The sequence below is a fragment of the Thunnus maccoyii genome, chromosome 11 (assembly GCF_910596095.1).
Source record: "Thunnus maccoyii chromosome 11, fThuMac1.1, whole genome shotgun sequence".
In the NCBI taxonomy this organism is placed as follows: Eukaryota; Metazoa; Chordata; class Actinopteri; order Scombriformes; family Scombridae; genus Thunnus; species Thunnus maccoyii.
Genome location: NC_056543.1, coordinates 16,209,729 through 16,222,994, shown reverse-complemented (window position 1 = coordinate 16,222,994; position 13,266 = coordinate 16,209,729). Strand labels below are relative to the sequence as shown.

General features: G+C 39.8%; 1 protein-coding gene across 1 annotated transcript in view; it reads right to left on the bottom strand.

Annotated features, from left to right (window-relative positions):
* The window catches only part of myo10l3 (myosin X, like 3), a 57,096-nt gene that overhangs the window by 26,852 nt on the left and 16,978 nt on the right, over window positions 1-13,266 (bottom strand). Inside the window, exons 3-10 of the mRNA XM_042426765.1 lie at window positions 4,183-4,341; window positions 2,853-3,040; window positions 2,585-2,719; window positions 1,958-2,082; window positions 1,833-1,846; window positions 1,627-1,711; window positions 1,122-1,228; window positions 726-855 (exon numbers count right to left, since the gene is read on the bottom strand). Coding sequence (XP_042282699.1) covers window positions 726-855; window positions 1,122-1,228; window positions 1,627-1,711; window positions 1,833-1,846; window positions 1,958-2,082; window positions 2,585-2,719; window positions 2,853-3,040; window positions 4,183-4,341 — 943 coding nt within the window. The remainder of the gene's footprint in view (window positions 1-725; window positions 856-1,121; window positions 1,229-1,626; window positions 1,712-1,832; window positions 1,847-1,957; window positions 2,083-2,584; window positions 2,720-2,852; window positions 3,041-4,182; window positions 4,342-13,266) is intronic.

Genomic DNA, 13,266 nt, shown 5'->3' with positions numbered 1-13,266 from the left:
AAAACCCACATGCTCCCAGATTTCCCCGCAAACAGCTTCAAAGTTAGATAAAACATTTTTTCCACTGTATGATAAACATCACGTACGTTCTGTGTCCACTTGTTGCAAACAGCAACCTGAAGCACTGGACCATTTTGTCACACATTTCCCTTTGATTCAACCCGACCTTGTTGTTATGTTTGAAGATCTCAGGAATGTGAATGGTGTTTTAAAATCAAACTCTACAGGTTTTCACAAGGCATGGCATATGTTCATAATGATGGTCTCACCAAAGAGTTTATGAGGTTGCTTGTGTGAGAAATGGTTTGGCAAGAGATGGGTTCTCATAAAACTAATATTACTTTTTCTTCTCTGTTTTGAAAATGAATAATGAAATTTCAACACTTTATTTAAAGGATCTGTAATTTCTGAATACTTTCCTAAAGATTTACTGGGAAAATGATGTAATTTGGTACTAATTTTAGGGAAAATAAGATTTTTTCTTGAAAGAACTACTCCCTTTAAACCCAAACAAACATTCATTATTTCATCCATTTCCCTCAAAGTTTCAACAGCACAGGACAGATTTAGGATGCTTGCACCACTTCGTCCAAGTCCATCTAACACACACACACACACACACACACACACACACACACACACACACACACACACACACACACACACACACACACACGCACACTGAGTAGTAAATCTGTTATCACTCCCTTAATTTCTTCTCCTACCCCCTTTAGAAGTGATCTGAGCCCCGCCAGCAGTCATAAATTCAATGTTGCCCATCTGGAGGACAGCAGACAGCAACTTGAACACGTCTCTGATCTCCTCCTCGGTGAACTCCATCACTTTCAGGGCTTCCTGCGACACAACACAGACAAAGTTGGACAACATGTGAGGAAACACGGAATCACTGATGACAAATCACTGATGATAAAACACTAAAATGAACATTATGTGCCTCAAAATTCAATAGAACAAAACATTTTCCCCTCATGTTTTCAGGAATTTGGAAGCCTGACTGGTAAAATGGATTACAATCACGATATAAGGGTGATGGTGCCCCCTTGAGGTACAACAAACCATGTGCACTGAAAATATTCCTTCTTTCCTCTCCTTGTCCTTACCATAACGCTGTTGAACAGCTGCTTGTCATCCAGACTGCTGTCCTGCACACAGCCTGACTGGCTCAGGTAGTGATACGACTCAGGACCCTCAGACAGTAAGTACATGTCTGCAACACAGAGAAATGACAAATGAAATTGAATGTATTCATGCAAAAAAAGACAACTTCATCCTCCGTATAACATCGGAAGGCCCTTTGCTCCACGCTACTAATTCTCACAGATTTAGAGAGAACTATTATACAGAGAGATAAACATTTCACAACATTTTTAGCAGTTAACTACAATACATTCCTGTGAAAACAAAGAAAAATGTAACAAATTCATGTTGGTTCAAACTGTTTATATTTTGTGTATATTTGATTTTGATTGATTGAGTTTCCAATTGGCTTCAGTGCTGCTTGGAGCACACATTTTAAGTCACTTGATTTCTCTAAACAGGGGTCACTTTGGTGACTACGTGGGTGAAAAATTGTACCGTATTCCTTTAAACTCTGTAAACACCAACCTCTGTGGTCTTTGTCTGCCCCTGCTAACAGTGCGTAGAAGATGTGGTAGTTTCTTTCTCCAGGATTCTGTCGAACCACGCGGTTCTTGGAAAGAGAGGATGGTTAGAAGAAGATGTAAAAGTATTTCAAGGCTGAATGTGATATTACACATTGATCTCATCAAATAAGAAATATGCTGATCCCGGTTGTTTTAACACAAACTTACCTTTTCCAGCAAATCTGATGTTTGAAAGTCAAGGAGAAAAAACAAAAAGGTCTGTGTCATCTGCACAAAACACTGTGAAGATCTATTTTCTTTATCGTATATCTAAATACACTGTTAAAGGATACAGTCAGTGATGCAGCCTCCCTGGATGTTTCCATTCTGGGAAAAGTGGAGTTGGATGAACTTCCCAAAGCGACTGGAGTTATTGTTGTACACAGTCTTAGCATTCCCAAATGCTTCCATGATGGGACTGGAGACAAAGGACAAACAAGTCAACCACCAAATCCAACAAATCAAATAACCTTCTGTTAGTGTATTTCTGCCTCAGTCAAGGAGGCTTTTAAATGTATCCTGTGATTGAACATTTCTTTACATTTTTTGCAGCCTTGGGAGAACTATGCATCGTGTATTTGTATCTCTGCGCTGTGCAAACTGTGTCAGTGACTAAAAAAATGTGAAATTTGAATGGAATTTTGTACGTCAGAGATTTCCCTACAATTGATAATTACTGTGGGTTGCCACATAGACCCACTAACCAAATAAACACTTTTCACTCATTTATTGAATTCTGTGGTTTTCAACAGGATTTTTTGTGACCCATGATGGTCTAAATGGTGTTTCAGAGATTTTCCCACCCTGCCAATAGACTCTCCAAGAATATCATTTTGGAAAGCAACAAAAAAAATAGTAGGGTGAGGGTTTTCTTTAAACTCAAACATACTTGGGGTCAGAGGTTGGGTGTCATACAGTACCTGCTCTGGACGAGGGCCTGCTCCACTCTGGTGGTCCTCTCCGACAGAGGAGTACCTGCTGAGTTTTGACTCATCACTGAGAGGAACTTCAGCAGCAACTTGGTGCTTTCTGTCTTCCCAGCACCACTTTCTCCACTGAAGACATAATATGTAAAAGAAAAACAAATCAGCCAAACTTATTTCTAACATGTGTGTAAAGACTTTAAGTTCAAATGCACAATTTCAGAGATCCATACTATGCAGCTTTTGATTTCCTCCCAATCCTTACCTAATGAGAACACACTGGCTGTCATGTCTCTTCCACAAGCAGCGGTAACACTCATTGGCAACAGCAAAAATGTGAGGAGGCAGCTCCCCCATCTGGTGTTTGCTGTACAAATCGACTGCAGTGCCGTCATACAGGCCCGCTATCTGCTTATAGGGGTTTACAGCTGCCAGGATTGAACCTATGTTGGTCTGATGGGAATAAAAAAGCAGAAAGAAGTGCAGCCGAAAAGGGGGAGATAAAAAAAGAGAGGAAGACAGATAAGATTATCAGTGAAAGATAACAGAATATACATGGCATGAAAGAAAAATCCTTGGTATTTTACAGCTCATATCTTGAACAAACATTGAGCTGCTATGTGAAATCTACAGTACAATTTCTTAACATTATCAGTTCAGTAGATTCACCCGGTTTCCCGTCTCCTTCTTCTGACACAGTGTGTGTAGTCATTAATGCTCTTAGAAAATAACCTTAAACTATGGTGAATGAATGCCCTAGTTTGCACAAGTTCACTAAGGCTGGTAATATTTTAGGATCCAGCCCACTGCTCCTGCTCTGTTAATGCGCTTTGGGGAAAAGTGCCTCACAAAAGTGTGTTTGTGGGTCATCATTCTACAATGATAATGTTCTGTGATGCCACACAGACAGACCGGGCAGACCCTCTAAGATGAGATTAGGAGATAGGATTTCGAAAAACATAGTTACCATGTGTCTGTGGTCAATGATTATTTTAATAAAGCCTGGATAGAGTTTCAAGGGGACTTTAGTGTTCCACCGAGAAAATAATCCTGGGAGTGAGATAGGGTCAAACAAACGTATCTGGAATCCAGCTCTGAATACTCTTTAGTTCCAGGAGTTATCAGCATTTTATTAAATGTTGGTGTTTAACATTTTAATACATGAACTTTCACTCATCCGGCCTTGCTCACTTTTGTTAAAATAATAGTGTTTTTTTCATTGAATGCCTTTTGACAAGCACCTAAAAATGTGTATAAACTGCTCAGCTGGGTTTTATACATGCAGAGAAGAGAATGAGTGCAGTACCAGCAGAGTAAAAGCAAAAGTGAGTTTTCATAGTCAAAATAAAGTGTGGGACAGGCTCTTAATATTCTTGCCAAACTGCATTCTCCTTATATAAAAACCTATACCCAAAAGCTCATATTTCATCATGTTGATACTTGCTTGAATAAAAACTTTTCTACATTTAAATTACACTGTAGTTGTGTTGCATGTTCCAGTTCCCTGGAGTAAGAACAATAACAACACAATGGACCAACATAACCAGGTACATCATGGTAGTTAACATGATAATTAATATAGTGTGGTCGCTCACATAGATGTTGTCTTTCTGGTAGCGCAGAAAAAGGTTGTGCATGATGGCAGCTTCATGCAGCTCTGCCAGTGTGGACATGTCTTCTGCTCCATGGATGCTGCTGGGGTGCATCGGGTAAACTGTCTCTCTGTTTATCTCAGCCTTCTGCAGGTATATCACCTGGAACAACACACACACACACACATATCCAAACAGTTAGATTTCATAATAATGAATTTCAGGGTCAGTGTTTGAATTGTAATTTAAAAAATTATCTAGCAGCTTTTTTGACTGAAAGCCACACATTGCACGTTTTTATTTCCTCTTGTGGCATGTTTGGACAGGACACCATCATGTATCGACATTCAGACAGTAGTAAGTACTGATACTAATATGTAAAAGTACTGATGTTGACAAAAATCTAATGTGCCACAACTCCACTCAATTAAATTCAAGCACTGCTGTATGCTCAGTGTTTAATTGGCAACCCTGCTGCATGGCATTAACAGAATAAATATGTGTTGGCATGACGTTAATGTTCTGCTTTAGTGTGTCACATCTTGCTGCAATAAAGCAAACTAATTGACTAATTGACAAATAATATCAGCAATACAACACACTGCTATCCTGGTGAACGGCACCATATATAACTTTAATAGTACAAAAGCAGCGACTTCTTGCTGACATTCAGTTTCTCCTATCACAGCTAACAAAGGCGGCAGACAGCCAGAAAACCAAACCTACACGTTTACACAGATCTGAATAAGACTGCTGGCACAACATCAGTCTTCCACTGTGACCACAGACACATGCATGCGTGGATGACTGTGATGATACCTGACTAACGGAGGTGGAGGTGACAGACTGGAATCCCTGATATGTTCCTGCCTGTGCCTGCTGCCAGCATACCTGTCAGGTACAGAATAAACCCCCCTATCAAACTCATGCCTGGGCCTCTCTCTCCTTGATCTGTTTGACTCACTTTTCAATCTGTACAACAAATCTCTCACCATGTCACATTCCTGTAACAAGGCCAGTTAGATGCTGCGGTACAGTAAATGTGATGTCTGGAGATGTCCTTGTCATGTCCTGCTCAAGGCCCATTTTTAGAGTGTTGATTTGAAATGGATCAAAAGGTAACCATAGTGAGAAAGAACCAAGATGAACCAGTGTCTACATAGTTGCAGTGAAACAGGAAAACAGTCTCATAAAGCAACAGAGATAAAACAGGGAGTCAGAGAGTCTCACAGACTTTCCGGCTATCAGAACTTTAACGGACGAGACACAAGATAACAGAACAGTGTTGGTCACTTGATGGGAAGCAGAGTCTAGATCAATACTGATGGACGAGAGGCTGGGGTTGTGGTGTCCCAGTACATTACTGTTGGCTCATCTTGCATATTCACTTGCGTCCCAAATGGGAGAAGACATCGGGTTTCAGAGAACTGCTGAGTCAGCACTGACTGGCTGCTGGGGCTCAGCGGTACCCGACTGACGAGTGGAGCTGCCGAGTGCAGGTGAAGGTTTAAAAGGGTTTAGTTGATTCTTTGAAGGTGAAATTAATTAATCTGAGGTACCAAAATCTTTCTGTAATAGTCAAAAAAACATCATATACTATTATACATTTAAAGCAGAATTATATGATACATATATATTTTTTGGCAACTTCAAGCAGTGGAACAAGTAAACACAACATCGACATATTATCACCTTATAAAATGGATTTGGTGAACATGACAGTTGCCTCCAGCAGACATGGAGCAACATTCATTTGGAGTCTTGTTTGTGTCCACCTATCAAATCCCTCTCCTTATAGCTCTTCTTTGGTTTCCACCCACTCCTGAAGTTAATATCTGGCTCTGCTGCTAAATGATCCACTATGCTCATTAGCTGTCTGCTGTTTGGTGCTGGGCAGGAAGTGTAGTGTCGGTTTTTTTTCCACTGAAAATAGCTGCTGGCTGCTGCTGGAAATAAGACTTTTGAGAGCGGTGAGTGAACTAAAACAGCTGAAGTTGAAGGCTATAAATGAAAACGACGAGCTAAAAGACACTACTGAGTTCTGTGGAGACACACTTGCACATAGTAGCTTTCAATCCATTGTTAATGTAAAAATATTGATCAGTGCAGCTTTAAAAAAGTCAATAGTATCACAAGAAAGCCTGTAAAGCCTCTATCACTGCCAAATTAAAGATGCTCCCTGTCATGCCTTATGCTAACTCATCTTATCCTACACTTATCCCATGTATTTATCTATAGTATTATATGTTGGCACTATCAAATCATTGCAGTGGGACGAGTCAGTTGAACAGTATAAGCAATTTGACTGTGGACACCATCCTTTATGTTAAAATGCTAATTTTCATCCTTCTACATGGCAGATATTTAAAACTCTAAAGAAGATCTCAGTGTTAAAAGGCTACCTCTGTATTAAGAAATCATTGCACTGATATGTATGTGTGGTTTTTGTCTTTTGCACATTTATGCAAAAGCATTAACTAAAGTGAATCTGTATAAAAATGAGGGAAAATATTTTTTAATTACACTGCAGTTTGACAGCCGTGTCCACTTTAGCTTTAGATGGCCATCAGAGAACGGGCGTATGCTGAGGGAAAAGCACAATAACAATGCAGTCATCGGTGATTTGCTACATATCTCTGTTGTATTAAGGTTTCTGAAAGGGTGAGGACCTTGGGGAGAAAGGCAGCATGTGCAGTGATGTCATCCATCGAGCAGATTTACAGCCAGCTGTCCCTAAACATTCAGCTTTAACTCCACCCTCTCCTCTCTGTCAAATTGGCCCAGATTCACTATTCACCATGAGCCCTGACTGACGAATAAATCAAACAGGCTTTTCACTTGTACCACATCCTTAATCAGCATTATCATTTTACATTCAATTACATCAGTCGCTTAACGTGCTTGACGTCATCATCAACACCTGTTTATTTGACAACTCTGCCTATTATCTAATAAACAATTGAAAATGCAATGATTGCAAAATATAACTTTAATTTCCCTTCTGAACTGCATTACATAAAGGGGGTAGATGATCATTTTAAAGCATCTATGAAAATCTGCTCATGATGAAGAAAAACAACGATCAGCGTTCGATGTTTGCCTTCGTTGGACACAGCAGTGCATTTATACAGGATAATGTGATACTGAGCTTGCACTAGTATATTTGGATAAAATGTAAATAATAACAATTATTCATCCTGTCAAATTAACAAAAAATGTGCTGTAAAATGGGGAATATAAACTGCCTCCTAGGCGTTGACTTTCTGTCAGCATTGATGATGAGACACTGTGTCCAACACTCAATCAAATAAACCAAAGAAATCTGGGATACGTCAAGCGCCTGTGTTAGCATTCTTTACATTCCCAAAGCTCAAAGTTGCACTAAAGGGGCTGCAAGAAAAAATAATTCAGGATAACAAACGACTATGAAAGGCTACAGGGCCGCGTTACACTCTTGATTGCAGTGAGGGCGTCGGGTTTAGGAAAGCACCTTCACCAGAATAATATATAACCCAAAGAAGTTCATATTTTTGTGTGTGTGCAGATACTCAATATGTATGTGTTTGTTTATCATATTCTGCGACCTTTGTTTTTGATCTCCTATGAATAATGTTCTGTTCAGATCTCTCAGAGCGGGCCTCTGAGAGTTTCTCATGCCTGAGACATCAGAGATGCTTGGAGAAAACTGAGCGGGAGTTCCCAGCATCAAAAGAGCTTTAACATTCCTCTTTTTTGCCCCACTCTGGTCTTTCCCTGCTTGGTTTTATTTTTTGTTTCATTCCAGCTCACAGCCACTGCATTTCTCATCAATATTTATTCACATCTTTGTACAAAACATCCTGTAGATAAAGCTAAATGGAGACTAAAATGGAACATGAGACCAGATAAGGTCTAGACGCAGACTGACGCAGACTAATACTATTTACTGTTTCAGTTTCAATTCTTGGGAGATGCTGTAAAATTCTGTTGTAGTCCGTTATAAAATTAGACATACTGGAACATTTTCCCCGTAGGAGCTGTAGAGCGGTCAGCCTTGGACTCATGTGGTGTAAATAACAACACTTCAACAAAAGCCTGATTCTGTGCCTGACCCGACCACAGTGATATAACACTGTTATTCATTATCAACTCCCAAAAACCTAATAAAACCAATTCAAAGTTTCAAAGTATGGATGTATGAATTTACCTCAACTCATAATCAAAACTCACAAAGGCTATAAGGGCTGTAATTAAAGTCATTATTTAATTTTTGTTCATGGTTACAGTCAGTCCACAACAGCCATAACGCCTGTTTCACGTGGCCTGTTTGTAGCTTCTTCAGTGTTAACAGTTTGAGTGATGTAATGATGGCCGGAGGCAACTTCATGCCACTTACAACAACATGTGTCATGTGATTGATTGGTGAAGCTGTTCATTGTACTAATCAATTCTCACCAAACAGTGCATGGTGTTGATACTGCAACAGCTCACTGCTGGCCACGTGGTTAGACACAAAATGGAAAAAATAATGAACACCAATAGACTGAAACTTTTGATGATATAAAATCTAAAACTTCCTTTGAGTTTGTAACAATATGGTGAACTGCGGATATTTAAAAAACTGATACAGTAGAGAGCAAATAGTTTTTGCCAGTATTTTCTTTTGTTTTCTTACATTTTCTTTTTCTTTGAAATGTATTCCTTCTTTCCTCCCTCTTCTAATAAATTTGCATTCCCATGAACAAAAACACCCCAAATTTCGCACAGCAGTCTGGTCCATTACAAAAAATGAGCACTCAAAAACTAAAAATGGCAGACAATGAACTTCATCCATTTATCTTGAATTTGTGGCAGATTTATGAATTTTGAACTTCCACCTCCTGTTCAGACAGATTTCCAGCTCACCTGGTCCGGGTCGGGCCAATCACAACCATTTATCTAATTTGGGGGCGGGTTTGATACAATGACTGTACAGAGCAAGTACGTCTATCTGCGGACTCGCAGTATCGACACAACACACCCTGTTTACCACATGACACACTCACTTGGTTAGGTTTAGGCATGAGCAATGGGGTGGTTAGGGTTGGGGTCAGGGGTCAGGTGGGCGTGTCATGAAGGTCTGCGAGATAGACCCTTCTCGTTCAGAGGGCTACAAAGGGCTATGCCACTCAATGCTATGTCACACATTTTGTTGCTCTCATTGGTTGTAGGTCTATCCAACTGCGTCCAGAGGCATTTTCGTCTGTGCCCGTTAATAACGCCCCTTGGAAATTGAAAATGAACTGAGACGTTACAGACTCATTTGTATTTGCGAATTACGCATGAGATATATTTTACACAGACAAAAATGTCAAAGGTTTAATAGACAACAAACAGAAATATTTCCAGCACTATTAGGTGAGCCCTGATAAATCATCTTATTTAGACAGAACTTCTCATGAATTAAACCTATCAAAGAATTGAAAAGTCTCACAAAAACAACACAGACTAAATTTCCTGATGATGATACTAAAGCAACCATCTGAATTTTAAAACTTTCTTGCAGCTGTAAAGCTCTTTTCCTTTTGTTTCCTCCTCACTGAAGCCACACCCTGCTGCTGCTTTGTTCAAGCAGCTCTGCTGAATATTCACGTATAGGCGGGGTCTGGCTCAGAGGCCCAGTGAACTTATGTTTTATTGGCACATATATTCAAGCCTTTAGAAATAACACATGAGGAGAAACAAAAATCACACGCTTGTGGATACAAACACAGTCTTGTTCATCACTGTTTCTGCCTCTGTCTCTCTTTTTTTTTTTTTTTTACTCAGTCTGACTCTCTCTCTGTCCTCCAGTGAATCCTTCTGCTGAAGGGGGATCCCACCCAGACCCGGGGGACATGGGGGGTGCGTTAGGCTTATTAATGGTGAAAATTGTGAAAACAAGTTAGTGAGGTACACACAGAGGGCTTTATGTAGTATTACAACTAACTGAGACATCAGACAATATCTTTATATTGATATTTCTTAACATGGTGTACAGCAAACGCAGATTCTTACAATAATGTTTGTGTGAGCACGTTACTTCTGTGAGCGCACTCATGAATGCACATCACTCAATTAAAGGCTCACATAATGGCTCCATTGACCAACAATCCAGAAAAGACTGAGGGGCCATCAATGACCTATTTTAAACCTCACAGACTGTATGTCTACAGGGCCTGAACAGCTTCACACGTATCTCATCTCTTTCACTTAGTCTAGAGACAATTTGTTGAGAGCAAAGCAGATACCCAAAGAGTTTATGAATTTGTGCATAATATGTGAAGGATATTCGCTTTTTGGGGGGCATAAGAATAGTCAGTGTCAAGATCACAACAAGAGTGTGTAATTTATCTCGTGCAATAAACTTACACGATATCCTTTAGAGAAAAGACCATCAATTTAGGGCTGCTGCTAATGATTATTTTCATGATTAATCAATTAATTGTTTGGTCTATAAAATGTAAGAAAACAGCCATCATAATTTCCCAAAGCTCAATCTGACATCATCAGATTGCTCATTTTGTCTGACCAACAGTTAGAAACACAAATATTTTCACTTTACTACCACCAAAGACAAAGAAAAGCAACAAATCCTCACCAGAGATTTCCTGTAACAAGGAAATCTTTGGCATTTTTGTCTGAAAAATTACTTTAGTGGTGAATCAATAATGAAAATAGTTGCCAATCATTTTTCTATTGATCGTCTAACAAATCAATAGACTAATCATTTCAGCTCTACATCAGTTACAAAACGTCTGGCCATAATTTTGCTGTTTTTCCCCATAAAGTTTACCTAGCAACAGATATAAAATATGAGCAATATGTACTATATGTGCCGAATGATTCATGCGTAAAAACACTATTTAGGCCTTATAGACTAACACAGTTCGGGATTCCTTTATTGTTAATTTATTACAACAGTTATTGATGTGTGTAAGACAAAGATGACATCACCGGCAGCAGCTATTTAGTTCAGGTGACAGACCTCGCTTCCTGCTTTTCTTTACATGTGCACAGTACACCCCACTGGGAATAACTCACACACTATTAATCCAGCTGGTGCCATCTGGCCATAGAAAAAAAAACATACACACACACACACATACACAGATGGATGCATGCACTCAAACACACAAAGCCACAAGACATTTATCTCTTGGCTTCAGTGTGCCTGCTCACTGTATCTCACTGTTCTCCTTCAGATCTGTGGTGTACCGGGAAAAGACAATGATGAATGCTGATATGATGGTTAATGTGGCAGCAGCCAGGTCAGCCCGTTAAAGCCGAGGCCATGTGGTTAAAGACACTCTGGTAGTGCTGTCTTGAGTCTGCAAGCTCAGGGAGCAGCACCTTACTACGAGCACTGACGCAATGGATAATGGTATATCACGGCCCTGAGCGGGAAATGCTGCCAGGATACATTTACCAAACCACCTCTGACACGGCACATAGATGTAAAACATTAAAACACAGTGAAGATAGACGTTTATAATACCCTGAGCCTGCTGGTTTAAATAAAGATTTTAGCTAAATAAGGAAACGCAAATAAACCTCAGCAGATATGTGGTCCAGGAGCAGAGGATCACATGAGGTCAGGCAGCGGTTCTGAACGTGGAGGCCGTCTGTTTATCAGTCTCACATTCCTTTCATTCTGGCTGCAGAGTCTCAGGACTTGCAGCCAGAGGAGACATCCATATGTCTGGCCTGCTGACCAACAAATTCTAGGCTCACACGTGAAGATCACATTGATCCAACTGCCCGGCTGTTTTAACCAAATGTTATCTTTTTCAATCCTACTGAGAATGGTGAAATGTTTTTGGACTGAGAACAGCACCCTGCTGGTATTTCCTGGTCGTATTTAAACAATAAATAAGACTCAACCTCTGACCTGGTGCAGTGAATCCCTCCTAGCTGTGACTGATGATGTTTCCACCGCTCAGACTCACTCGTGCCACTCTCTCACTACAAGAATCCTCACCACTGACCACAGAATCGTTAAACAAACGTGCTGAAGATGAAGGGCACATGAATGAGCTCATATGTTCCCTCTCATCTCTCATATGTCCTCTATGACTCTCTACCTTTCATACACCACCCTGCTCTGGCTCCAGGAAACTCTACAGAACGACTCATGCACTACACACATGCCCTAATGATCTGCTACTGTGTAGCTGTTAATTCACGTGCTTCATCACTTGTGGTCCACGTGGACTTCACTCTCATGCCAAGGTGACATATCTGGCAGCAAATTGTTGGTCTTATGACACTAATAATATATCACATGGAAAAAGGTTAAACTTGCTTGTCCTATAATAAAAAGAGATTTAATTTTATTAGACAAGATGCGATGTGATATGATATGAAGGTGTACACTGTTTGATGTCTCTGTTCTTCTCATCTGCATCTTCAAAGAGACAGAAAGGTGTTTGTTCTTCCTTTCTCACATTCATGCACACTGAAAGTTACATCAGTGTTTTTTGTCTTACAGTGTTACCTTGATATGGATCATAGAGAATCAACAGACTATACTCCAATCTGAGAACAAGAGGATTCAGCACCATTTATTAGTTTTACATGTGAGCAAACAGTTGTTTACACATCTGGCAGAAACAGAGTAACATTCATTCATTCATATCTGGCTCTTAAGCTGGTAAATTCTTCACTATGTTCACCAGCTAGTCGCTAGCTTTGTCAGTAGTCAAGTTTCCATCCAAATGTAGCATAAATTTCAACTGAATTTCCAGAAAATTGTCAAAAAAAGCTAACTAATATGCATTTCCATCCACTACTGTTATGTTGATTTTAGGAGTTGGGCGTATCAAGATAAACAGTTGGAGGTGCTAATTCTCCAGTCAGGTGCCATTAAACCATTTCAAAAGAACATAATTAAAAGAGGGCCAGTCAAACAAGTGATGGAAATATGGCATGTATGTTTGTGTCATGTATTAATTTGAGGAATGTTACAGTCTCCTCTTCGCTCTACACAGATCTGATGTTTTTCGTCTGACGCTTATTTCGTCTCATCAGTGGAGCAAAAGCTTGAGTGACGTATAAATCACAAGCTTCAAGCACTTCATAATTTTTCCA